This window comes from Canis lupus, chromosome 19 (genome assembly GCF_048164855.1).
Source record: "Canis lupus baileyi chromosome 19, mCanLup2.hap1, whole genome shotgun sequence".
Classification (NCBI taxonomy): Eukaryota; Metazoa; Chordata; class Mammalia; order Carnivora; family Canidae; genus Canis; species Canis lupus.
In genome coordinates this window covers 59,104,394-59,130,193 of record NC_132856.1, presented here as the reverse complement: position 1 = coordinate 59,130,193, position 25,800 = coordinate 59,104,394, and the positions used below count along the sequence as shown (strand labels likewise).

The 25,800-nt window shown below is 69.8% G+C and overlaps 2 protein-coding genes across 4 annotated transcripts; one reads left to right on the top strand and one right to left on the bottom strand.

The window, feature by feature from the left end:
* Positions 1 to 101: 101 nt before the first annotated feature.
* APC2 (APC regulator of WNT signaling pathway 2) lies at positions 102 to 22,213 on the top strand. Of its 3 annotated transcripts, none has more exons than XM_072788048.1 (15): positions 102 to 206; positions 5,672 to 5,830; positions 5,967 to 6,057; positions 6,182 to 6,362; positions 7,228 to 7,336; positions 7,437 to 7,550; positions 7,835 to 7,912; positions 8,069 to 8,167; positions 8,647 to 9,031; positions 9,307 to 9,402; positions 11,945 to 12,084; positions 12,532 to 12,609; positions 12,816 to 12,932; positions 13,287 to 13,501; positions 14,893 to 22,213. In XM_072788048.1, the coding sequence occupies exons 1-15, from the start codon at positions 153 to 155 to the stop codon at positions 19,793 to 19,795; spliced, it is 6,819 nt and encodes a 2,272-aa protein (XP_072644149.1). In that variant the 5' UTR covers positions 102 to 152; the 3' UTR covers positions 19,796 to 22,213. The 3 variants fall into 3 exon arrangements, with proteins under 3 accessions (XP_072644149.1, XP_072644148.1, XP_072644150.1); XM_072788047.1 differs by having other exon boundaries at positions 7,434 to 7,550; XM_072788049.1 differs by lacking the exon at positions 102 to 206 and adding an exon at positions 3,302 to 3,321 and having other exon boundaries at positions 7,434 to 7,550.
* C19H19orf25 (chromosome 19 C19orf25 homolog) lies at positions 22,174 to 25,513 on the bottom strand. Its single transcript, XM_072788057.1, has 3 exons — positions 25,258 to 25,513; positions 24,894 to 25,025; positions 22,174 to 23,683 (listed from the first exon to the last, which is right to left on the bottom strand). The coding sequence occupies exons 2-3, from the start codon at positions 25,021 to 25,023 to the stop codon at positions 23,457 to 23,459; spliced, it is 357 nt and encodes a 118-aa protein (XP_072644158.1). The 5' UTR covers positions 25,024 to 25,025; positions 25,258 to 25,513; the 3' UTR covers positions 22,174 to 23,456.
* Between the last annotated feature and the right edge of the window lie 287 nt (positions 25,514 to 25,800).

Sequence of the window (25,800 nt, the reverse complement as noted above, 5' to 3'; positions counted from 1 at the left end):
CCGGCTGAGCGCCCCCGGCCCCGGGCCCCGCCCGCCCCGCGGAGCCAGCCCGCCCCGCAGGCCCTCGGCGCAGGCGCACGGCGTCCCGGCCGTGCCTCCCCCTCCCCGGCGGCCGAGGGCGGGGCGCGGCGGGTCGGGGCGGCCGCGGCTCCATGGGGCTCTGGGGGCTGCTGAGCCTGCTGCACTCGGCCTTCTTCGGGGACCAGGTAGGGCGTGGGGGGCGCTCCGCACGCGCACGGGGCGCCATGGGTCTGGGGGCTCGCGCAGTCGCCGTGGAGACCGTCGCCAGGGAGACTGCCCCCGGCTGCCAGGGGCTGGGCGCCCCTCCCCCGCGCCGCAGCGAACCCCCACCCCGGCGTGCGCACGCGCGGCCTCGCGGGCCCGGCTCCCGGCTCCGGGGTCCCCCGAACCCCTCCCCATTGCGCCGACACCCAGAGCAGCTGGGGCGGTGGGACTGCGACGGGGACCGCCCCGCACGCGCGGCCAGGGTCGGGCCACGCCCTGCACCTCTTCTGGCCTCAGTTTCCCCCCTGGGCTCCAGCGGCGGGCCGACCCCGACGTTCGCCGAGGCTGAGGTTGCGAATCCGCGTCCCACCGGCTGGGCGCCCCGCCGGCCTCCGCAGGCGTTCCGAAGCCGGCGGCCCGACAGAGGAAACTGAGGCCGGGGCGCCGCGCGGAGGCCAAGGTCACGCGTCCAGCGGGGCAGGAGCCGGGGCGGCCGGACGCGCCCCCGGAGGCCCGGCCTGGAGGCCGGCGGGGAGCTGTCCGCGGTGCTGACGGCACGCTCGCTCCCCCGCCCCGCCCCGCCCCGCCCGGGGAAACTGAGGCCCAGAACCCAATCAGGCGGCCCACCGCCCGTCGGGTTTCGGGGACACGGCCCCGCCGCTCCCCCGTCTCCAGGGCCAGTCCTTCCCCGCCTGCCTGGGCCCTGCTCCGTCACGCAGCCTGCGCCCCACCTCTGATGCCTGACAGCCCGCAGCCTTCCTGCCTCCTTCCGCCCCACCCCAGCCCCGAGGGGGACGCCCCGCGTTCTACCCCAGCCCCTAGCACAGCCCAGGGTCAGCAGGAAGGGCGGGGCGTCACGTGGGAATTGACGCTGAGGTCAGGCTCTGAAGACTCCAGGGCCTCAGAGAGCGACCCTGGGGCCAGAGGCTGGGATGGGGGTGGGGGCAGGGGCGGCCTCAGGGTGACGAAGGGGACCGAGGCCCCATGATTCACCTTTGCCCTTGAGAGCCCAGCCGCGGCAGGGGGTGCAGAGGATCCCAGGCTGGGCCCCTGGGAAGGCCCCCCCACTAGGCCTGGGAATTGCACGTGGGATGGGCCGTGTCTTCCACCACCACCACCACCGCCCAGAGCCTGGGGCTGGGGTCCGGGGCTGCCGCGGGGTTTCCCAGGCTTCTCTGGTGCTCGAATTCCCCGTGATGCCTGAGTCTGTGGCTCAAGAATTGCAGGGTCAGGGACTCTCGAGGAGGAGGAGGGGCAGGGGCGTCAGAGATAGGACGTTCCAGAGGCATCTTGTCTGGGGTCCCAGCGCCGCAGGCCCCACAGAGGGGGAAGCCCAGAGCACTGGGCAGGGTGGCCCCTGGCTCCGGCCGAGCGTGTGAGGACGAGGCCGGCCACTGGACTACCCTGAGACTCGGGCCAAGAGGGGCCTGGGGACGAGTGGCGTCTGACCCCGGGGAGGGGAGGACAGACTCAGTTCCATGCGGGCAAGGATTCTCCTGCCCGCCTCCCAGCCACCAAAACAGGAAACTGAGGCCAGAGAGAGAGATGGCCAAGGTCACGTAGGCGCGTCCAGGTAGAGCTGAAGCTGGGGCCCAGGGCTCTGCCCTTTCCCCACCCCCACTCCAGCTGGCCAGCTCCGCCCAGGACCCCTCCAGGGGACGGCCGCTGCTCTAAACCCCGGCAGGACCTGAAGCAGCCCCACCGGACACCCGCAGCCCCCGAGGGCATTGGTCTCACGTCCCGAAGTGCACATGCTGTTCCCCGAGCCTGCAGTGCCTTTCCCCTCCTCGCTTCCCGGGCCAACTCGTATTCGTCCTCAAGAGGGCCAAGTGCTCGTGTCCGTCTCTCTGTCCGGCCTTGCCAGCTTCCAGAAGGAGCCCCCTTGCCCGTTGCACCCCGTCCTCAAGTCCCACAGGCTGGGGGCTGCCGGGCCTGGCTCCGGAGGCCCAGGACGGCCAGGCCTGTGTGCAGTTGGGGCCCCCAGCATCACCAGCCCCCGGCGGGCACCCGGGACCCCCTGCAGTGAACCCCGCCGCAAGCAGTGTGGCCCCCGTGCCCTCGGCGCCCTTGGTGGCCCGTCCTGGGCTTCCTTGCACCAGCCCTCCCGTGCTAAGGCTGCAGCCCCGTCCCCGGTGGGGGGACATGGGCTCCTGGGGCAGACAGTGTGCCCAGGCCTCCCTGCCAGGAAAGGCAGAGGCAGGGCCCCTAACCTACGCCCTCCGGGCACGCGTGGGCCTGAGGCAGTAAGGTCTGGTCGCGGCTGCAGAATTCTGGCTCTGGGGATCCTTGGAGGACCGGAGACTGCCCGGACCCCAGGACCCCAGGCCCCTCCGTCCTCTGCCTCACCTGCTGGGAGGATGAGAGAGGGGTGTGATGAGAGAAACAGGGACACAGAGACTGAAAGAGACCAAGCGACCGGGGGGGGGGGGGGGGGGTGGCCAGGCGTCCCGGCAGGTGCCCACGGAGAAGCCCTGCCAGGGGGACAGCGAGGACGGCCGGGGTCCCAGGTGCCCCTCAGCAGGGCCGCCCTTCCCCCAGGGGACTCCGTGGAGCCGGCAGTGCCCCTCCCTGGTGGCGGGGGTGGGGGGTGGGGTCCAGCCGCCATCCTCAGCCCTGCCCGCCCTCCCCCGTCTGCCCCAGGCCCCGCTGATCTGTGGGGAGGGGCTGGACTGCCCCCCCAATTCTGATGTAACATCCCGGACGATGTCCGCTCTCAGAGGCTCCGGATCCAGCCTCCGGGGCTCCCACGACCGCTCTGCTCCGGAGTGGGTGGGGGCCCCCTTCCCGGGAGGGGGGTCACCTCCCCCTCCCCCTCCCCGGCACACGCAGTCCCTGAACCCGCCCGAGGCCCGACGTCCCGCTGCCGCCGCCGGTCCCCGCCCCGGGCCCCCATTGGCTGTTGCCATGGCACCAGCCCGTCTTCCCGCGCCGCCATTGGCCGCCGCGCCCGCATCCCGCATCCCGCATCCTCCCCCGCTCGCGGTGGTCTCGCCCAGCTCGGGAGCGGCGGCGCCGCCTGGCCAGGCCGGGACCGGGCTTTGTCCGCCCCGCAGCCCTCCGCCCGCGCCGCCGGCCCCGCCAGCGCAGCCCAGGGAGGTACAGTAAGCCGCGCTTCGGCGGGGCGGGGCGGGGCGGGGGCGGGGGACGGGGCGGGGGCGCGTCCTCGCTCCGCTGGGGGTCTCCGTCCCCCTCGGGCGCACCCTCCCGAGCCTCCGTGTCTCCAGGGTGGAGCCAGGAGGGAAACTGAGGACCAGGGAGGTGAGCGCCTGCATGGCCGCTCGCGGACCCACGCGCACACCCACTCAGGGTTCAACACTGGGATGTCCCACGGTCCGCAGGCAGGCCTGCTGCGTGCTTGGGGGTAGTCCTACACCTACACCTCCCTCCCTGGACCTCAGTTTCCCTCTCTGTAAAGGGTGTGGGTTGAAGGAGGGGCCCCTTTGGGCCACATCTGTGCCAACCCGCCCTGGAATGTGGCCACTCACGCCTCAATCAGACCAGCCCCCAGCTATGGATGCTTTCCTTTCTGCAATGGAAATCTCTCAGGGAGGCTCCCCAGAGTCCCCCGGTGCAATCAGGGGGTGAGGGGTAGGCCGGAGGGCTGCCTGGAGGAAGCTGGGAATGGGATGGCAGGAGTAGGGAAAGGTGGTCCGGGTGCAAGCCCGCACTTGCAGAGGCCTGGTGGAAGAGCGCTGCTGTGTGGCCACCAGGTGGTCTTGAGGGCACTGGGGAGCCATGGGAAGTATGGGAGCAGGGGTCGGAGGGAGTCTACCAGTGACTTTCAGAGGTTCCTTCTGACCATGCATGGGGGAGGGGAGCTGGGGGAGGGAGGGGCCGGTGGGAGCGTGGAGGTGGGGACTGGGGCCGGGATGACCGGCGCCTGGTGGGTAGGCCTGCTGCCGAGCTCGGGCTGATGACGATGCAGGAGTGACCACCAGATGCAGGTGGAGTGAAGGTATCCCAAGCCCAGCCCGGAACCCCTAAGAAGGCATAAGGGAACGGGGTGCCCTTATGGTGGTGGGGTGCCCAGCCCCGGGTGGGGCTCAGGCCCGGGGCAGGGGGCAGGGATCGGCAGGCCTCGTTGGCTTCAGCCAGGACCCAGGGGTCCTGCTGCAGGCACCCCCAGTTCCAGCCCGGGGACCCCCGACTGAGCCTTGGGGCGGGAGGCAAAGGCTGCGGCCGAGGCAGCTGGCCTCCCCTACCTGACACCCTCCCACCCCTTCTGCCTGTCCCGGCTGCCCGGCTGCTGCGTGGCCACTCCCATGCGTGACCCTCTGTCCGCCTGGAGGGGCCGCGCAGCGAGTCTTTCTCGCCTCCAATGGCGATGGCGAACGAGGCCCCGCAGAGGCCAGGAAGCGCCGCCGGGACTCCTGGGTCCCTGTCATGCCTCGTCTGGCACCCTGGCCTCAGTTTCTTCCTCTGAGTGCGGCCTTGCGGAGGTCCCCAGGTGCCAGGACGTCAGGGTCAGGCGTACAGTAGGTCCTCCCGATGGTGCAGATGGCCCGACCCCAGCCCCGCACCCCTACTGCAGGCCCCGCGCCCTTGCTGACCCCGGGGGGGGGGGGGGGGGGGCGGGGCGGGTGCTGTGGGGCGTGGCCGAGGCCGAGGAGGACAGTGAAGGAGCAAGTGGATGCAGGTGGCCAGGTGGCAGGGGGCGGGGAGCCAGCACCTCGGCGGCCGACGTGGGGAGGGGGCTCGGGGAAGGACGGGAGGATGGGCTGCCATTGGTGCGCCTCAGACAAAGGCGGAGGGAGGGGGCGAGTGCTGCTGGGAAGGGAACAAAGAGGGAAGGGGGCGGGGAGGAGGGGGCAGCTCTGGGCAGGGCCTCGCGGGGGAGGAGCCGCCAGCCCGCTGGACACGCGGGGGGCAGGGCCCGAGCGAGAAAGGACAGCCACACACAAAGCGGCGGCGGCGCTGGCGGTGCCCGGGGATGGGGGCCGAGGCCAGGGCAGCCGGGCCAGGCGGGTAGCCGCTCGGCTCCAGCTGCTGGTGGACGGGGTGGGGCAGGGCCTCCAGGTTTTGGGGCCCCGGGGGACGGCGGTGGGCCTGTCCGCCCAGCCGTGGGGGTCCCACCAGCGGCCGGGCCACCGCTCTCTGATGCGTTGTCAGCCGTCGCAGCATTTTTCTTGCCCGTTGGTGGGGCGAGCTGGTGGTCTGTCGCCTACCCTCCGGCAGCTGCGCTGGGGGGGGGCTCGCTGTCAGCCCGGGTCGGGAGCCCACAGTGCGGACGCTCACGTGCGTGTGCCGGTCAGCTGCGCGTCTGGGCCGCGTCTGGACCTCCGTCCCACGGCTCTGCCCGCCTCTCGCCCCGTTGGCCTCGTGGCGTGTCTGCTGGGCCACCCCGGCCGCGGTCCGCTACGCGTTCCTGCCGGGATCCGCCCCCAGCCCCCAGGACTGGCCGGAGGGCTGGCACCCCTCGGGTGAGTCTTCTGACCTGTGGCCGCAGGCGCTGCAGGAGCTGAGGATGGCGAGCTCCGTGGCACCCTACGAGCAGCTGGTGCGGCAGGTGGAGGCCTTGAAGGCAGAGAACAGTCACCTGAGGCAGGAGCTGCGGGACAATTCCAGCCACCTGTCCAAGCTGGAGACGGAGACATCCGGCATGAAGGTGCGGGCGGGGCGGCGGGAGGACACGGGTTCCGGGGACAGGGCCGGAGGCCAGCAGGCCAGGCCGCGGCATCCCAGGGTGGCGGCGCCCGGGGCGGCCGGCTGATGCTGGGGCCGCTGTTTGCCCCCCGCTTCAGGAGGTCCTCAAGCACCTACAAGGCAAGCTGGAGCAGGAGGCCGGAGTGCTGGTGTCCCTGGGGCAGACCGAGGTGCTGGAGCAGCTGAAAGGTGAGCAGCCCCGCTGGGGGCCCCGTCACACGCTGGGGCGCTCCCCAGCCTGCCCCCCAGGGAGCTGGGGGGAGGAGGGGCAGGGGGCCACTGACCTTGCCCTCTCCCCGCCACGCCCCTGCAGCCCTGCAGATGGACATCACCAGCCTGTACAACCTCAAGTTCCACACCCCGGCCCTGGACCCGGAGCCCACCGCCCGGACTCCTGAAGGAAGTCCCGTCCACGGCTCGGGGCCCTCCAAGGACAGCTTCGGGGAGCTGGGCCGGGCTACCATCCGACTGCTGGAGGAGCTGGACCGCGAACGGTGAGAGTCGGCAGGTGGCAGGTGGCCCGGAGCTGGCCGAGCGCCTCCCCGCGCGGCCCCGCCCCCAGCCGTCTCTGAGCCCCGATTGGCCCACGGCTTGGCCCACGGCGTGTGGCCCGCCCGATTGAGTCGCTGCCTGTGCGGTGCCCGCGGTCCAGTGGCCCTCCCGAGGACAAAGGGGAGGGGGCGTTCCTGGCAAAGAGGGAAGCTCCCGGGAGATGTCCCCAAGGGTCCCCAGTATGCCGGCCTCTGCAGGGACAGGGCTGTGCCCGTTGCCAGGGTCAGGACTGGGGCCAGGAGGACTCAAGGCAGCCTTTGTGGGGTGAGGGGCCCGTGGCCAGCCGAGGAGAGCAGGGTCTGGGCGCCCCGCGCAGCCTAGCAGGTCTCATGGGGTAGGATGCGGCGGCTCAGCAGCAGCGCGGGGTCAGGTCCGCGCTGGGCTGTGGGACCTCGGGCCAGTGTCCTAACCCCTCCCAGCCTCACACTTCCGCCCTGTCATTATAGGTACCAGGCAAACGTCTTTAAAGTCAATAAGTTTTAATTTAAAGAGAAAAGAGAAAAAAAATAAAAATAAAAATAAAGAGAAAAGAGCGTAATGGTGGGGCTGCGTAAAACGGGACTAGCGGTGTCTCCCACGGGGCTAAGGGGGCCACCGCTGGGCCTGGAGCAGCCTTGGTCTGCAGGCTAGAGGGGCCTGAGCAGGTGCGGGATGGGGAGAGGCGCACGGCCGCCCCCGCGGGTCCTGTGCCCGCCCCAGTCCTGGAGCCAGGGCCGCGGCTGCCGGGCGGCGACCCCACCATCCCGAGGACCGCACGCCCCGCGGCCCCCCTTCTGCGAGCCTGCGCCCACCGACCTGCCCCCCCAGGTGTTTCCTGCTGAACGAGATCGAGAAGGAGGAGAAGGAGAAGCTGTGGTATTACTCGCAGCTGCAGGGCCTGTCCAAGCGCCTGGACGAGCTCCCGCACGTGGAGACGGTGAGCGGGGGGCGGGGGATGGGGGGCAGAGGGGGGATGGAGGGGGGCGGGGGGCCGGGCCCGGCGCACCCTCACCGCGGCCCGTGCCCCCTCCCAGCAGTTCTCGATGCAGATGGACCTGATCCGGCAGCAGCTGGAGTTCGAGGCCCAGCACATCCGCTCGCTGATGGAGGAGCGCTTCGGCACCTCAGACGAGATGGTGCAGCGCGCGCAGGTGAGGCGGTGGGCGGGCCGGGCAGGTGCGCGCGGGCATTACGCCGCGGGTGCCGTGGGGCGGGCGGGCTCGGGGCACAGCTAGAGCGGGGGCCCTTCGCAGGAGGGGCTGGAGGGCAGAGGCCGAGACCGGGGCCAGGCCGGGTGGGTTGGGGTTGGACCACGGGTGGGTCCGGGCTGTGGGCAGAGGCGGAACGCGGCGGGGTTGAGCGCGGGTGGGGGCGGGCGCGCGGGGGTCGGACGTGGCGGGCTGCCAGCCCGACGTGCACCTTTCTCTGGGCTCAGATACGAGCTTCGCGCCTGGAGCAGATCGATCAGGAGCTGCTGTCGGCGCAGGACCGGGTGCAGCAGACCGAGCCCCAGGTACTGGGGGGGGTGGCCACGGGGCTTGGCAGTGGGGAGGCCCCCAGGGCCCCGGCCAGGGTGCCAGGGTGGGCCCGCAGCCCCCACCCACATCGTCATGGGCGCTCAGTGGGGTGCACCCCAGCTGAACCCTCACACCTGGCGCTGTCCGCACAGGCCCTGCTGGCGGCGAAGTCAGTGCCGGTGGACGAGGACCCAGACACTGAGGTCCCCACGCACCCTGAGGATGGTGTCCCTCAGCCGGGCAACAGCAAGGTGAGGGGGCATCCCGGTTTGTGGGGGCCAGGCGGGTGGGCTGAGAGGTGTGGGGGGGCAAGCGGGGTTGAGGTGCATGGGGAATGGGTCCTGCGTGTCTGTCGGATGCGGGGCCCCTCTCTCCTCCATCTCCCTAGTGTCCCCAGGGGTGGAAGGGTCGGCAGGGCCAGCATGTGGTCTGGGGCCCTGTAAGGTGGGTGGGGAGAGCTGTGCTGTGTGATGGGTGGACACGCCAGCCTTAGACTAGGAGGTCACCAGCAAGGGACCACAAGGTGGGCATTCGGCCCTCCTGACCTGGGGGCACATCCCCAGGGGGCTGCAGGGCGAAGGGGGCGGGGGTGAGCGGGTGAGCCTCCTGGGCTGGGGCCACCAGCCTCGCTGTGCTTGGGCGCCCCCCACCCCGGGGTCCGGGGCTGCCCCTGGCCCACCCCGAGAGCCCGGCGGGGTTCCCCACCTTCGCTCCATGCCCCGCCCCGCAGGTGGAGGTGGTCTTCTGGCTGCTGTCCATGCTGGCGACGCGGGACCAGGAGGACACGGCGCGCACCCTGCTGGCGATGTCCAGCTCCCCGGAGAGCTGCGTGGCTATGCGCCGCTCGGGGTGCCTGCCGCTGCTGCTGCAGATCCTGCACGGCGCCGAGGCTGGCGCGGGGGGTCGCAACGGAGCCCCCGGGGCGCCGGGGGCCAAGGACGCGCGCATGCGGGCCAACGCGGCGCTGCACAACATCGTCTTCTCGCAGCCGGACCAGGGCCTGGCGCGCAAGGAGATGCGCGTCCTGCACGTGCTGGAGCAGATCCGCGCCTACTGTGAGACCTGCTGGGACTGGCTGCAGGCCCGGGACGCCGCGGACGGGGGCGCGGGTGGCGGTGAGCAGGGGCGTGCCGGGCCTTCTGGGGACCGTCCCTGCGGGCTGCAGAGTTGGGGCGCCTGGCTTCTGCGGCCAGTGGCAGAGTTAACACGACAAAAGCGCGGCCCAGGGTACTGAGCCGCAGGTGCTGCCTCCCCTCCCTTCTCCCTTTGCGGCGGGCGCAGCAGCCCTGCTCTGGGGCCCGGCAGGCGTGGGTGGGGCAGGGTGGGGAAGGGTGGGGGGCCCCCACTCCCCCCGGAGCCGCAGGGCCCTGACCTGCGCCCTGGCCCACAGCCCCCGTCCCCATCGAGCCTCAGATCTGCCAGGCCACCTGCGCCGTGATGAAGCTGTCCTTCGACGAGGAGTACCGCCGTGCCATGAACGAGCTGGGTGAGTGCCCGTGCCGCCCCGAGGGCTGGCCTCTCCTCCCGCCAGCTCTTAGCCACCGGGCTGCCGGGGCACAGACGCCGGGGACGAGGCTTTGCCCAGGAAGCCGAGAGCAAAGGTGAAAGATCCAGCTTAATTCTTGGAACCGGAGCCACCGGGTCGTGCGGCGGTGGGGGCTCCACCGTGTGAAATCTGGGGTTGGGGGCACTGCAGGCACTATACCCCCTTCCGTAGGGAAGTAACCCAAACGGAGGACGGCAGCAGCAGAGGTCAAAGCTCACTATGCTCAGCTTCACTCTGGTGATGACAGGACGAGGGCTCTGCTCACCCGGCAGGTGGTCAGGGCAGCGGAGGGCAGGCGGCCCCCCCCGCCCCCCCCGGGGAGAGCACCCCGCTGCAGCGCTTCTGGAGGGCACTTGGCTCCTGCGGGCACTTCGGGTGTGCACACTGTTGAACCCCCACCCCGCCCTCGCCCCCAGCTAGGAATCTGCCCTCTGGCTGGGTTTACAAAGGAAGACACAGAAAACAAGGAAGCAAGCAATGCAGATAAAACCCAAACCTGGAAGCCGCGGGTGCGGTAGTAAGGCGGCGGGCACAGGCGGCGGGCACAGGCGGCGGGCACAGGCGGCGGCATATTATCCGCCCTTTTAAGTCCTCCTGTCGTCGGGCGCGGGGGGGAGGAGGTCCGTCTGCTCCCTGCACGCCGCGCCCCAGAAGGCAGTCCAGACGCGGAGCGTCGCATGCCCCGGGCCGCACGTCCCCAGGCAGGAGAGGAGGACCTCGGTGTGCACTGAGCTTGAACATTTGTGGCAGGAACAGATACGACTTCGTATGACGCTGGTTCTCAAAGTGGGGCCCCAGGGCCCTGGGGCCCCCGAGAGTCCTGAGACCCTCCTCCGAGGTCCCCACAGCCCCAACTGTTTTGATAAGGACACGAGATGTCATGTGCCTTTCCCACTCCCTCCTCCGGGCCGTGGGCTCCGCGGGCTCTCCCAGACACTCCTGCCCGGGGGCCGCTGGGCTGCACGATCTGGGGTCAAGGGCTTCTTCCTGCGCATGACCAGCGGGGTGCCTACGGACGGCCGTCACCCACAGGAACAGAATCTCTCTGGGGGCCTCAGAAACGTGCGGAGCATACGGCGGCCTCGCGGGGGTCCCTTAGCCCAGCGAGAGCCCCGCGGCCGAGTTCACAGCACGGCCCCCGCCCTTGTCTGGGTCCTTCCTGTGGGTCTCCAGCAGCGGGGCTTCCACGTTCGGGAGCATTAAAGACCTTGGAAACATCCCCCAAAATAACTTAAACTTTTACATTAAGGATTTTTCGGGGCGCTTGACAGGCACCTGGCCAGCTCAGTCACTAGAGTGTGTGACCCTTGATCTGAAGGTCGTGCGTTCAAGCCTCACGCTAGGTGTGGAGCCTCCTTTTTTTTTTTTTTTAAAGATTTTATTTATTTATTCATGAGATACACAGAGAGAGGGAGAGAGAGGCAGAGACACAGGCAGAGGGAGAAGCAGGCTCCATGCAGGGAGCCTGACGTGGGACTCGATCCCGGGACTCCAAGATCACGCCCCGGGCTGAAGGCAGGTGCTTAAACCGCTGAGCCACCCAGGGATCCCTGGAGCCTCCTTTTTAAAAAAAATTTTATTGTGGTAGAATAAAGTGAAAGATTTGGCATCTTGACCGTCTCTAGGCGCACAGCTCGGGGCACGGAGCACCCTCACCCTGCCGCGCACCCACCCCCCCATCTCCAGAACCTTCCATCTACCCACACGGAGCCCCCGCACCCCACTCTGCCCCCAGCTCCCACCACCTCCTCTCTGTCTCTGTGGACGGGCCTCCTCTGGGGACCTCCTGGGAGTGGGGTCCTGCAGGAGGCGTCCTTCTGGGTCTGGGTCACCTCCCTGAGCCCGGCGTCCTCGGGGTCTGTCCGCGTGGGGCAGGTGTCCGGGCTTCCCGCCTTTCTGTGGCTGAGGAATGTTGCACGTGGACGGACCCATCGTGTCCCCCTCTCCGTCCATGTCCCCCCAGTGGACGTTTGGGTTGTTTCTGGCTGCTGTGAACCGTGCTGCCCGGACATGTGGCAGGTTTACTTTGGAAGCTTCCAGGCCGCGTGCTGCTAACCTCTTCCCCAGAGGGTGCTGGACATCAGCCCTGCCGTGGGGACGCTGGAATGGGCTCCGTCATCTTTGCTCTGGGAAGACGGAGGCAGGGCTTCTCGTGCTCGCGTTGCCCCTTCCCTTCCCTTCCCTTCCCTCCCCTCCCCTCCCCTCCCTCCCCTCCCTCCCCTCCCCTTCCCTTCCCTTCCCGCTGCCTACCTCCCCGGATTCCTTTCCCTGTGGCCAACAATCCCCCACGTAGCTGCGGAGCATGAGCCAGCCCGACCCTGCCTGGGGGCCGTGGTCTCAGGGCCTGCAGGGGACCCTGTGTGGGACTCGGGGGGCTTCCCTGACCAAGCGACTGGAGCTGGGAGGAGCCCAGCACCCGGGCAAGTAGCAGGGGGAGCGTTCCAGGCAGAGGTAACAGCCCCCCCCCCATGTCACCCCGCAGGTGGGCTGCAGGCCGTGGCCGAGCTGCTGCAAGTGGATTACGAGATGCACAAGATGACGCGGGACCCGCTCAACCTCGCCCTGCGCCGATACGCCGGCATGACCCTCACCAACCTCACCTTCGGCGACGTGGCCAACAAGGTGCGTGGGGCGGGCAGGTCGCGCTCCCCGGGTCTGAGCCTCCCTCCACCTCTGCCTGCACCTCCGCCGGCCTTGAAGCAGCGCTGAGGTGGAGACAGTTGTCCCGGACTTGTGGGCGGGTAGACTGAGGCCCAGGAGGGCTGGTGGCACCCAGGGGGCTGCCGTCTGTCCGGATGCCGTCCGCCAGCCCACCACCCGTTGGCTGCCCTGGGGCCCACCCTGCAGAGAAGGGGCCTCTGGGCCCCTCTGGGCCGGGGGGTGGGTGTCCGTGCTGGTCTGGGCCTTGGTTTCCCCACCCCGTAGCACGCGGCAGGGAGGGCGGGCCAGGCTCAAGCCCTGGCAGGGTAGATGCTCAGTTAGCAAAGTGGGGACCCTGGGGTGCAGGTGGCCTCCCTCACGGCCCCGCCCCACCCCGCCCGGCGTGACACTCTGCTGTGACACCAACAGGCCACCCTGTGTGCCCGCCGGGGCTGCATGGAGGCCATCGTGGCCCAGCTGGCTTCCGAGAGCGAGGAGCTGCACCAGGTACCGGGTGGGTGGGCCCGGCACGGGGAGAGCGGCGGGGAGTCCCGCTGCCTGAGCCTCCCTGCCCGCGACGGCCCCCTCCCCTGGCTGCGGCGGGCCTCCCGGACGGGCGTCCCCTCCAGCGTCTCCGCTGCCCCGCCTGGGGCAGGGCTTGAGGAGGGGGTGCGGGCCCCAGGCCCACCTTGCCTCTTGTGCGCCCCGCCCAGGTGGTGTCCAGCATCCTGCGCAACCTGTCCTGGCGGGCGGACATCAACAGCAAGAAGGTGCTGAGGGAGGTCGGGAGCATGACCGCCCTGATGCAGTGCGTCCTGCGAGCCTCCAAGGTGGGTGCCGGCTGGGGACGGGGACAGGGATGGGGATGGGGATGGGGGCGGGGGCACTCAGCCCAGGCCCGGGAAGAGGCAGCGGCCGGGCCGCCCAGTGCTGACCGCGGGGCAGGGAGGTGCGGCAGGGGCGAGCGGCCCATCTCGGGGGTCAAGCCCGGCGGCGCGCTGCGCACCGGTGCCCGCACCCGGGACTCCAGCCCTACGCCCCTAAGGCCCCGCGCCGGCCGCCGGCTTATGTTTTACTTTCACCGAAAACGTCTTGGGTGCCTGTCCCGGCGGCTCCTTGTCCACACCTGGGCGGGGCCGGCCGCCCCCCCCCACCCGGTGACCCCTCCCGCCCTCTGTGCCCAGGAGTCCACCCTGAAGAGCGTGCTCAGCGCCCTGTGGAACCTGTCAGCACACAGCACGGAGAACAAGGCGGCCATCTGCCAGGTGGACGGCGCGCTGGGCTTCCTGGTGAGCACGCTGACCTACAAGTGCCAGAGCAACTCCCTGGCCATCATCGAGAGCGGCGGCGGCATCCTGCGCAACGTGTCCAGCCTCATCGCCACGCGGGAGGACTACAGGTCGGCCCGTCCCGCCCCACGGCCATGAAGTGCGGGGGGGCGGGGCGGGGGCGCCCCTGGGGGAAGGTGGACGCCCGGGCGCAGTGTGGGGCTGTGGACGGCAGGGCCCACTCGGCTGTGAACCCAGGACAAGCCTTGGTGTGTGCTGTGATTGGATGCTCCCGATCGGTCCCGAAGGACTAAATTATTTTAGTGTGAGTATATCCCAGATTTTGTGTGGGGTTATACTTATACTAAATCAGAAACTAAATTATTAAAATAAAAATATGTATTGGTATTTCTAAATACCATTCATAATACTCTTTTATTATACTTTTTACTAAATGGTATTAAAAAGTACTCATTCTTTATCAAAATCAAGTACTACTTATTAGATAACAGTAATGCTTTTGATGTAGGAAAATACATTAACGTTTATTTTTAGTGTAAGTATATTTCAAATATTGCAAGGGGTATACTTGTGCTAAAGATTTTTTTTTTAATATTTTATTTATTTAAGAGAGACAAAGAGAGAGAGACAGGCGGAGAAGCAGGCTCTGTGCAGGGAGCCCGATGTGGGACACGGTCCCGGGTCCCCAGGATCATGCCCTGGGCTGAAGGTGGCGCTAAACCGCTGAGCCACCCGGGCTGCCCAAGATTTTTTTTAATTAAAATCAATGAAACACTTACTTGCTAAATAATCCTAATTAGCAATACTCAGCCTTTTTTAAAAAACAGATAGTAAAACTTACTTTTAATATAAGTATATCCCAAATTATCACAACACATGTAGGTCAATTCTGCATTAAGAGAAAGCATTACTAATTCATTATTTTAATATACATATTTTACTCAATATTTACTCATCTTCTGAAAATCAGAGTTACCTTAGCACCTTTTAAAAAAAATTTTTTTTAAGATTTTATTTATTTATTCTTTTTTTTTTTTTTTTTTTTTAAATTTTATTTATTTATGATAGTCACAGAGAGAGAGAGAGAGGCAGAGACACAGGAAGAGGGAGAAGCAGGCTCCATGCACCGGGAGCCTGACGTGGGATTCAATCCCGGGTCTCCAGGATCGCGCCCTGGGCCAAAGGCAGGCGCCAAACCGCTGCGCCACCCAGGGATCCAGATTTTATTTATTTATTCATTCATGAGAGACACAGAGAGAGAGGCAGAGACACAGGCAGAGGGAGAAGCAGGCTCCACGCAGGGATCCCGATGCGGGACTTGATCCCGGGTCCCCAGGATCAGGCCCTGGGCTGAAGGCGGTGCTAAACCACTGGGCCACCCAGGCTGCCCACCTTAGCACCTTCTTTGTGTTTGCTAAGTCTGGCCCCGTCCCAGCAGGCACGGAGGGGCAGTGCCCTGGCACGGCCTGATACCCCTCGCCCCCCACCCCTACGCCCGCAGACAGGTGCTCCGGGACCATAACTGCCTACAGACGCTGCTCCAGCACCTGACGTCCCACAGCCTGACCATCGTGAGCAACGCCTGCGGCACGCTCTGGAACCTGTCCGCCCGCAGCCCGCGCGATCAGGAGCTGCTGTGGGACCTGGGGGCCGTGGGCATGCTGCGCAACCTGGTGCACTCCAAGCACAAGATGATCGCCATGGGCAGCGCCGCCGCACTGCGCAACCTGCTGGCCCACCGGCCTGCCAAGTACCAGACCACCACCACGGCCGTGTCCCCCGGTGCCTGCGCTCCCAGCCTGTACGTGAGGAAGCAGCGGGCGCTGGAGGCCGAGCTGGACACGCGGCGCCTGGCACAGGCGCTCGACCACCTGGAGAAGCAGGGCCTGCCCGAGGCCGAGGCCGAGGCCGACGCTGAGGCCGCCTCCAAGAAGCCCCTGCCGCCCCTGCGGCACCTGGACGGGCTGGCCCGGGACTACGCCTCAGACTCGGGCTGCTTCGACGACGACGAGGCGCCCTCCCTGGCCACCGCCGCCGCCACCGCGGAGCCTGCCAGCCCCGCCGTGCTGTCCCTCTTCCTGGGGAGCCCCTTCCTGCAGGGGCAGGCGCTGGCCCGCGCCCCTCCGGCCCGCCGTGGTGGCCCGGAGGCAGAGAAGGAGACCGGCGGGGAGGTGGCAGTGGCGGCCAGGGCCAAGGCCAAGCTGGCGCTGGCAGTGGCACGGATCGACCGGCTGGTGGAGGACATCTCAGCCCTGCACACCTCGTCTGATGACAGCTTCAGCCTCAGCTCTGGGGACCCCGGGCAGGAGGCACCACGCGAGGGCCGTGCCCAGTCCTGCTCCCCTTGCCGGCGGCCCGAGGGCAGGCGGCAGGAGGCCAGCGGCCGTGCCCACCCGCTGCTGCGGCTCAAGGCCGCCCAGGCCAGCCTCTCCAACGACAGTCTCAACAGCGGCAGCACCGGTGACGGACGCTGTCCCCGTGAGCACACTCGGCCCTGCCCGCTGGCCGTGCTGGCGGAGCACCGGGAGGGGTCCCCGTGCAGCCAGGCGCGGCCCAGCCGGCTCGACCTCCATCTGCCAGGCGGCAAGGAGCCAGCGTCCCGGGACAGCTCTGCTGCCGACGCCTGTGTGCGCACCATCAAGCTGTCGCCCACCTACCAGCACGTCCCGCTCTTCGAGGGCAACCCCAGGGCCGCCATGGGGTCCATGGCCCCCGGAGCCCGGAAGGAGGCCTGGCTGCCCGCAGAGGGTCTGAGCAAGGTGCCGGAGAAGCTGGCGGCAGAGGCGGTGCCACTCTGCCTGTCCCGCTGCAGCTCCCTGTCCTCGCTGTCCTCGGCCGGCCGCCCAGGCCCTAGCGAGGCCGGGGACCTGGACAGTGACTCCTCCCTGGAGGGGCTAGAGGAGGCGGGACCCAGCAAGGCAGACCTGGACGGGGCCTGGCTTGGGCCTGGGGCCACCTCCCTGCCCGTGGCCATCCCCACCCCCCAGCGGGGCCGCGGCCTGGGCGTTGAGGACACCACGCCGTCCAGCTCCTCGGAGAACTGCGTGCAGGAAACGCCGCTGGTGCTGAGCCGCTGCAGCTCGGTGAGCTCCCTGAGCAGTTTCGAGAGCCCGTCCATCGCCAGCTCTGTGGCCAGCGACCCGTGCAGTGGGCTGGGCAGCGGCACGGTCAGCCCCAGCGAGCTGCCCGACAGCCCCGGGCAGACCATGCCACCCAGCCGTAGCAAGACGCCGCCGCTGGCCCCGGTGCCCCCCGGCGAGCGCGAGAGCACCCAGTTCAGCTTGCAGTGGGAGAGCTACGTGAAGCGCTTCCTGGACATCGCGGACCGCCGCGAGCGCTGCCGGCTTCCGTCGGAGCTGGACGCCGGGAGCGTGCGCTTCACGGTGGAGAAGCCGGACGAGAACTTCTCGTGCGCTTCCAGCCTCAGCGCGCTGGCCCTGCACGAGCACTACGTGCAGAAGGACGTGGAACTGCGGCTGCTGCCCCCCGCCTGCCCTGAGCGCGGGGGCGGCGGCGGCGGCGGCGGCGGCCCCGGCCTGCACTTTGCTGGGCACCGGCGGCGGGACGAGGCCGGCGGCTGCCTTGAGGGGCCGGCGGCCGGCGACCAGGAGCTGGAGCTGCTGCGTGAGTGCCTGGGGGCGGCGGTGCCCGCCCGGCTCCGCAAGGTGGCCTCGGCGCTGGTGCCCGGCCGCCGCGCGCTGCCCGTGCCTGTCTACATGCTGGTGCCCGCCCCCGCCCGGGTGGACGACTCCGCCGAGGGCACGCCCGTCACTTTCTCCAGTGCCACCTCACTTAGCGACGAGACGCTGCAGGCGCCTCCCCAGGAGCCGGACAGACATAAGCCCGCCGGCCGGGAGGCCCCCCCCAGGCAGGCCACCGGGCACAGGCACAGGGCGTGGGGCACGGGCCGCAGCCGGGTGGGGCTGGAGCTGCCCCTTCGCCGGCCGGCGAGCGCCTGCACTGAGCAGTACAGCGGCCGCCCCAGCCCGGCGCGAGGGGACCGAGGGGACCGAGGGGACGGGGCGCTGCAGTCTCTGTGCCTCACGACGCCCACCGAGGAGGCCGTGTACTGCTTCTACGACGACTCCGACGAGGATCCACCCGTGGCCGTGGCACCCCCGCGGCGACCGTCCGCCATCCCCCGGGCCGTGAAGAGAGAGCCCCCGGCTGGCAGGAAGGGGGTGCAGGCCGCGCCCCAGCCCGCGGAGGCCCCCCGCGTGCAGCCCAGCCTCATCGCCGACGAGACCCCGCCCTGCTACTCCCTGAGCTCCTCCGCCAGTTCCCTCAGCGAGCCCGACCCCCCTGCGCACCCGCCCGCCCGGGCCCGAGCTCCCAAGGCCGCTGTCACCAAGGCCCCCGGCGCTGCGGGCGCGAGCGACGGCCTCCGGAGCCCGCGGGCCGAGTCGGGGCCGCTGCGCCGCTGCGTCGGTTCCGCGGTGCCCCGGCGCCGGCTCCAGGCGTCAGCCCCGCGGCGCCGCAAGCCCCAGGCCGCCCAGCCAGACAGGCGGCCGGCGGAGGGGCCCCGCGAGCGGGACGAGGCCGCGGGCTCGGACCACGCCTCCGACCTCGACAGCGTCGAGTGGCGCGCCATCCAGGAGGGCGCCAACTCCATCGTCACGTGGCTGCACCAGGCGGCCGCGGCGGCCACCCCCGAGGCCTCGTCCGGGTCTGACTCCGGCCCGTCCGAGTCGGGGCTGTCGGGGGCCTCCACCCTGCCCAGGAAGGGCCGGCGGCTGCAGGCGGGGGGCCAGGCGGGCCAGGCGGCGAGGCCGGAGAAGCGGGACCCTGCGGTGGCGCAGCGCGGCACGAGCGGCCCCGAGAAGCTGCGGGGCGCGCAGAAGCCCGCGTGCAGGGTGCCGGCCGTGCTCCGGGGCCGGACCGTGATCTATATGCCCAGCGCGGCCCCCCGGGCCCAGCCCAAAGGCGCCCCCGGCACCCGCGCGGCCCTGAGGAAGATGGGCCCCCCGAGTCCCGCGCAGCCCGCAGCGCCTGCCAACACCCCGAGCCCCGGGCAGCAGCGGTCCCGGAGCCTGCACCGGCCGGGCAAGATCTCGGAGCTGGCGGCGCTGAGCCCTCCGCAGAGGAGCACCACGCCGCCCGCCCGCCTGGCCAAGGCCCCCTCCTCCGGCTCCTCCCCCGCCTCCCCGGCCTCCCAGCCGCCCACGAGGAGGCCGCCCCCGGGCCCCCAGGCCCTGGGACCCCTGCCCGGCCCGGGGGCATCCCTGGTGCCCCAGACGCCCACGCGGGCCCTGCTGTCCAAGCAGCACAAGACGCAGAAGTCACCGGTGCGGATCCCCTTCATGCAGAGGCCGGCCCGGCGGGGGCCACCGCCGCTGGCCAGGGCAGCCCCGGAGCCGGGCCCCAGGGGCCGGGCGGGAGCCGAGGGAAGCCCCGGCGCGCGGGGGGCCCGTCTGGGCCTGGTGCGCGTGGCGTCCGCGCGCTCCAGCGGCAGCGAGTCCTCCGACCGCTCGGGCTTCCGGCGGCAGCTGACCTTTATCAAGGAGTCACCGGGCCTGCTGCGCCGCCGCCGGTCCGAACTGTCCACGCCCGAGGCTGCGACCCCCGCCGCCCAGGGCGGCTCCCCGCGGCGCGGTCGCCCTGCGCTGCCTGCCGTCTTCCTCTGCTCCTCGCGCTGCGACGAGCTGCGGGCAGCCCCCCGGCAGGTGCCCGTCCCCGAGCCGACCCCCGCGGCCAGGCCCGCTCCCGGCGAGCGGCCCGCCCGGCGCCCCAGCTCCGAGAGCCCGTCCCGCCTGCCCGTGCGCACGCCGGCCGCGCGGCCCGAGACGGTCAAGCGGTACGCCTCCCTGCCGCACATCAGCGTGGCCCGCAGGCCGGACGCCGCCCCCCCAGGGCCCGCGGCCGACGCCGCCCGCCGCAGCAGCGATGGGGAGGCGCGGCCACTGCCAAGGGTGGCGGCGCCGGGCACCACGTGGCGTCGCATCCGGGACGAGGACGTCCCACACATCCTGCGGAGCACGCTGCCCGCCACCGCCCTGCCACTGATGGGCGCCCCGCCCGAGGAGGGCCCCGGCGGCCCCCCGCAGCGCAAGACCAGCGACGCGGTGGTCCAGACAGAGGACTTCGCTGCCACGAAGACCAACTCCAGCACGTCCCCGAGCCTGGAAAGCAGGGGGCCCCCCCAGGCCCCGGTCAGCGGCCCCACCGCCCTCCTGGGCAGTGATGTGGACGGGCCTGGTCCCACCAAGGCGCCCACCTCTGTTCCCTTCATCCACGAAGGCCTGGGGGTGGCTGCGGGGGGCTTTCCCGCCAGCCGGCACGGCTCCCCCAGCCGCTCGGCCCGTGTGCCCCCCTTCAACTACGTGCCCAGCCCCATGGTGTCAGCCACCACTGACTTGGCTGCAGAGAAAGCCCCCACCGCTGCCCCTGCCAGCCTCCTGGAATAGTGGCCGGGGCCGGCCTTCTAGAACATCCTCTCCAGGCCAAGGGCTGGTCTGGCTGCCGGGAGGGGGGTGCCCAGGGTCCATCCACCCAGCAGAGCTCCTGCTCCCGGAGCCCCACTGCAGCCTGAATTGGCCTCACATCTCACGCACAGACGCTTGCTTCCATGCTGCGGGGGCTCAGGAGGGAGGGGGCTGCCGACTGCACCTCGGGTCCCAGCCCGGAGCACACGGCGACCCCTACGCAGAGACCACCCTCCCAGCCTGGGCCGCGCCAGCAGCGCTCCAGGGGCCCAGCCTCAGCAGGCCCCTCCCCTCTCAGGAGCGGCGGGGAGGGGACAGCCTGCCCCGGGTGGGGGACAGGGCTGCGGAAGGTGGCCCGGGGAGCGCGCGCCTGCAGCTGGGGGCCTCGCATCTGTCCCGGCCTACGCGGGGACGAGGCCTGTAATTTGGGAGGCCCGGTAATTGGTTAATGATGGCTTTGCCAGTTTGTTTGCCTTGCCAGCCCCAGCTGGGAGCGTGGGGGCGGGGAGCGGCTGAGCCCCACGGCAGCCCCTGCCCCACGCAGCGCAGCGCCGCCCAGCGGGTGCAGAGCGCACGGAGCGGGCTGTCCCAGCGGCCCGAAGAGCAGGGAGGCCGGTGCGCGGACACGGAGCCACTGTGGTGTAGACGGAGGCCCTGCCAGGGGGACAGGACAGCTGCCCACCGGGGAGGGCGCCCTGGAGGCGGGCGGGGACCACGGGAAGGAGGCCCTGGCACTTCACAGGGAGACCCTCTGGGAGGGCGTGGGGGTGCGGGACCCAGAGCTGTGAGCGTGCCCAGGGGTTGGGGGGAGCCTGTGGGGGGCCCCGAAGGCTACTGCACCACCTTTCGATTCCATCCTCATTCCAACGCAGGAAGCAATGGGCTCTGCGCCAGGTCAGAGCCGGCCTCGGGGGTCGCTGGCCACTGGGTGCTGGTGGTGCTGCCCCGGGGGGGCGGACAGACGGAGGGACGGTGAGCCCCGAGCCTCCCCGCCAGCCTGCTGGGGGACCGCGGGTGTGCGTGCGTCCAGCCTCAGCCCCAAGGGCGCCTCCTGCAGAAAGAGCCGACGACCTCTTTCCTGTGGAGGCTCGGGGAGAAGCTGCTCCGAGCGCGGGGCTGCCGGGACAGCCTCGCAGGGGCGCCTCTCCCAGCCCGGAGCCCACGGAGGAAGGCCCCCGGCCCCGCGCACCGGTGTTTCCTGCGGCTGAGCATCCTCGGGGAAGCCCGGCGCCCAGCCATCCCACACCCCGCCGACCTGCTGTGCCCGCTGCATCATGCGCCCCTCGCCACACCCCGTCCCCTGCGACAGGAGCCAGGGCCGGCCGGAGGGCCCACGGGCAGGAGGCAGGGTGGCTGAGCCAGCATGACCCGGCCGCAGCCCCCCTTGGACACACGGGCTGTCTCGGACACTCCTCAGAAGCCGCCAGAACCCCGTCCCCACTGCAGCCTAAAGGGCTGGGACCGGGGGTCCTCCAAGCCCCTTCCTGGGCCTGGGGGCTCCCAGACACCCCGCCCCGTCTCCACAGGACAGGCCCCCCACCGCCGGCTCGCCCAGCCAGGGCCCAGGGCTTCGAGCACCCGTGCACTGTGAGACCCTGGGCAGTGCTTTTGCCGCTCCGTGCCTCGGTTTCCCCACGTGGGCCGTGGGGAGAACTCCCAGAGCTACCTCTTGGGCGAGCGGAGCGACCACCATGCCCGAGGAAGGACCTGTGCTGCGGGACCCTCCGTCGCTGCCGCCTCCCGCCTGCCTCTGGTCAGCCCCGGGCGTCCTCTCCACCGGGAGAGCCGCAGGGCAGCTCCCCACCGCGGCCGGCACTCGGAGCCCGCCCCGTCCATGCCCAGCAGCCACTTTTGCCTTTCCCACCCCCCGCCGCGGGGGGCACAGCCACACCTCATCATCCAGCCCGGGCGGGCAGCAGACGCCCCAGGACGAGCTTTCTGGAGGCCGTGGCAAGCGGTGGTTACCGGACAATCAACCTGAGTCGGGAGCAGGAGGCCTAAGGTCTCAGGACCAAAGGACCAACGCAGCCACCTGCCGGGGGACCGTGAAGGAGCCAGGTGCCTCTGGAGCGCTCCTGGAGCAAGGCCGAGGGGAACGCCCGGCACCCCAAGCCTGTGACTTTGGGCCCCAGGCCGGACGGAGGCACCACTAGCCGGGTGTGGACCTTGGGGCCACCCACTGGCGCGGCATTACCTCATCCCCGCTGCTCCCACCTGTCACCCGGCCTGAGCCTGGTGGCCTGGGCCCGTCCCCATGCGTCTCTGGCCGGTCTCTGCAGCACCACGAGACACGTGTAAATACAGCCCCACCCCCCACTGACCACACGGCCGCCGGTGGGAGGAAGCCGCAGACCCAGGCGTCTCGCACGCACCTTTAATAAACAACAGCTGTCAAATCGCGCCCTGCCGCCCCGGCTCTGACTCCAGGGCTGAGGGCGGGCCAGGGGCCGGGAGGGACCTCCACCTGGGGAGCCCGGCTTCAAACTCTGACCCGCTCCCAAAAGTCCTCTGGGGGGGCCCCGGGCCCCAGAGAGGAGACAGCACCCCGCAGTCACGCAGGGCCCAAGCAGGGAGGGGGGAGGCACCAGCACCACAGGTGAACTGGCAGCAGTGGGGTCAGTGTGCAATGGGCCCTGGACGGGGCGGCCTCGGTGTCCACTGCCCTCACGGGCGCCAGGCCTGTGTTCTCTGTACACTGTGTCCCCGGAGACCACGTTCTGGTTTCCAGTTTTCGGAGTCTTTCAGGCTAAAGCAGGCTCAGCTTATTCAGAGAAACACCTCTGGGATGCTTGGGTCATGGTGCCAGGCCCTGGGGACAGCTTCAGAGCCCCTGGGGACCCCTGGAGAGGAGAAGCTCATGGAGGCGCTGTGCAGGGGCAGGTGGGGAGGCGGGGGGGGGGCTTGGGGGTCCCCGGCGAGCAGCCTGGCTTCTGCAATGCCTCTTGCAGTCCCTGCGGCTCTGGTCTTCCCAAAGTTGGTCTTCTGGTGAGAAAAGCCCTTTTCAAGAGCCACTCCTGTTCCATGGCCCCACATGCCCCCACAGAGTGGGGGGCAGCCAGCAAGGGCTCACGTGGGAAACGGGTGAGCTTGTCCTCACAGGACCACAGGTGACAGAGCCCCACAGCACCTAGGTCGGTTCCACACCCCGTTACCCGGCCCTGGGGGAGCACCCGGGCCTTGGATCAGGGTGCCCAGGGCCCCCGGGAGAGGCTCCCACCAGAGGCCCCGTCTCACATCTGGCCCCTCCGGAACCTCGGGGCCCTGCAGTTCAGGCGGATACACGCACAGACCGCAGAGTGGGTCCCACCAGCCCAGGGGGCCGGGGCGATGGGGCAAGCAGGGTCGTCAGGGGCAGGGAAAGGCGCACGGACGGCCTGGCTCTGGGGGACTGGGGAGCCTGGGGACGTCCAGTGTGGGCTCCCGGGCCCCGGGGGGAGCAGTGTCCGCATGCTGCAGACCTGACCCTCAGGGGGGCCAGGCGGGGCTGAGGCAGGTGCACGTGTCTCCCCCACGCAGGCTGTGTCCCCCCAGGTCTCCGGGTGCTTCGGGGCCTTGGGGGCCTGGTCTCCGCTGAGCCGGGTCAGGCGTCCGGGAGCCGGGGGCGCCCTGCCCAGTGCGTGTGCTCAGCCCACAGGCCGACCAGTCAGCCCAAGGAGGCAGCTGTGGCTCCCGGCAGTGCCACCTGCTTCACCTGGCCAACATCCCGCTCCAGCTCCTCCCCAGCTCGCCACAGGTCCTCACACTTCTGCTTCAGCCCGTCGCCCGCCTGCTGCAGCCGCTGATTCATGGCCACGTAGGCCCGGCTCTGCTGGTAGAGCTGCTCCCGCTGGGCCTCCGTGTCCTCTGCCCGCTGGGAGAGGCCCGGGGAGTCTGGGGACAGGACACAGCACACCGGTGAGGCAGAGGCAAGGAGAGGACACCATGTGTCGCCCCAGCAAAGCAGGGAACTGGAGGAAACACATCACAGAGAAGCCTCGCCCCTGCATCCCCAGGCCCCCGTGTATCAGCCTCCAACCCACAGAGGGCGGCGGACGGAGTCACAGGGCCGGCGGGCTCCTACCAGGCTCTCCAGGCCAGATGCCACACTGCACCTCCCTAAACCTGCTCCCTGGCCATGCACCCTTGTGAAACCCAACAGTCCGGGAGGCGGCACGTTTCTTGGTAACCCCGCGTCCCGTAACAGCACCTGCCGGGATGCATGCTGCCTGCTTCCCTGCTCTGGGGACAGGCCCGGAAACTAGGACCTGACGAGAAGTCACCCTATCACCTGCGTTGGTACTAAGAAGGAACACAGGCCACACGATGCTCAGGGCGGCCAGGACATGAGGTCCAGGTAGGAGCTCCCCCTCCGTGGGTCCTCACACAGCCCAGCCTCAGTCTCCCCTCCCTGGAAACGCTGGTGGGCGTGGTCCTGGGGCTGCTCCGTCCAACAGAACCTTCCAGATGCTCTGATACCAGGGGCTCTTGACGCTCGAAACACAGACACGTTGAGCAAAGCACCAAATTCTTACTATTATTTCATTCCCCCCCCCCAAAAAAAACCCCAACGCCTTTCTCCCCAGCTCTGGTCCCCCAAGACTAACGGTCACTCCTCCACCAGAGTGACCCCAGGGCGGGCACTTTCGGGGGTAGTGTGTGCCCGGTGGGGGGGCTGAGCAGCAGCCTGTGGGACAGAACGCGGCCTTCGGGAAGGTTCAAGGAACGGAGAAACGAACAGCACAGAGCAGAACACAAAGCCCGCTGGCAACACCGCCCGGGGCCCCGACTTCCAGGACAAGGGGTGGACGAGGCTTCCCGCGGGGCCGCCGCCCCCGCCGCGCCCCCACCTTCACCCCGCAGCTGCAAGCCAAGAACCCCGTCTTTCCCCTTTAACCCCCACCCCCGGGGCCCGAACCCTCGAAGCGTCGACCCGAGGTCAGGGGCGCCCCGAAGACGGCACTGTCGGCGGCCCGGCGGGCGCCCCCGAGGCGCGCGTGCAGAGAGCCCGGCTCGGACTAGGGTCGCTCCTAATTCCCGGGCTTCAGCGACCCGCCGCTCCCGCCGGGGCCGGGTCCCAGGCCCGCCCCTCCCCCGCTCCTACCGTCCAGGCCCAGCGCGATGAAGACGGGGTCGTCGGGGGGCGCGCCCCGCACGTCCTCCAGGATCTGCTCCACGGCGGGCGGCGCGGGCCGGGTGGGCAGCACCACGCGCTTCTTGGCCTTGGAGCCCATTTCTGGAGGCGAGAGGAAAGGGCGCTGTCGGGTCTGCCCCTCCCCCCGGCCCCGCCTCCCGCCCCGCGAACTCCTACACGGCGCCGGAGCCCCGTTCCCGGGGAAGCCCGCCCCGCCCCCCGGGCTCGCCCCGCCCCCGGCCCTCCCAAGGACCGACATCGTGGGGCCAGCGGGGGCCGGCGCCTGGCGCCGCCTCTGCCTCAGTTTCCCCGCTAACGCCTCCAGCGCCCCTACCTCCTCACGCCCGCGCGCCAGCAGAACCGCGGGCGCCGCCGAGGAGCCACTTCCGCTTCCGGTCGCGGCGGAGCCCCGCCCCCGAGCACGTGACGCACACTTCCTGCCTCTCCTGGCTCCTGCCCGCTCCTCCCCGCGGGGCCACGCCCCCCCTTAAAGGGGCCGCGCCCTCAAGGGTCCTCGTCCAGTCGCTGCTGGCTGCGGGGTCCCTGGAAGAGCTCGGGGTGGGCGCGGGGTCCTGTCCCGGCTGCCCTCGCCGCGTCACAAAGCACCCACTCCCGGCGTCCTGCCGAAAGGGGACACAACCCACGTGCTGCCGTGGCCAGGCGGGCTGGCCGTGCGGGTCACCGGGAGGTGGCCGGGGCGCTGGACGCTCGGCGGCGTCGCCCCCCTGGTCCCCAAAACCTCCTCCCCACGGCTGGGTTGGGGAGGCTGTGAGCCGAGGCACGCCCTGGGTGCTCACCGTGAGCCGGATGGGCGAGCTTGCTCTCCTGATCACACATTTACTGAAGCAGGTGCTAGGTGCAGCGCCATCGCACCGAT

Bases quoted from the DNA above. Each gene is read 5' to 3' on its own strand.
- APC2 (XM_072788047.1), top strand. From the start codon at position 153: ATGGGGCTCTGGGGGCTGCTGAGCCTGCTGCACTCGGCCTTCTTCGGG. The intron at 6,363-7,227 runs GTGAGAGTCGGC...CTGCCCCCCCAG, and splicing joins GAGGAGCTGGACCGCGAACG to GTGTTTCCTGCTGAACGAGA. The intron at 13,502-14,892 runs GTCGGCCCGTCC...CTACGCCCGCAG, and splicing joins GCCACGCGGGAGGACTACAG to ACAGGTGCTCCGGGACCATA.
- C19H19orf25 (XM_072788057.1), bottom strand. From the start codon at position 25,023: ATGGGCTCCAAGGCCAAGAAGCGCGTGGTGCTGCCCACCCGGCCCGCG. The intron at 23,684-24,893 runs GTAGGAGCGGGG...TCCTGTCCCCAG, and splicing joins CATCGCGCTGGGCCTGGACG to ACTCCCCGGGCCTCTCCCAG.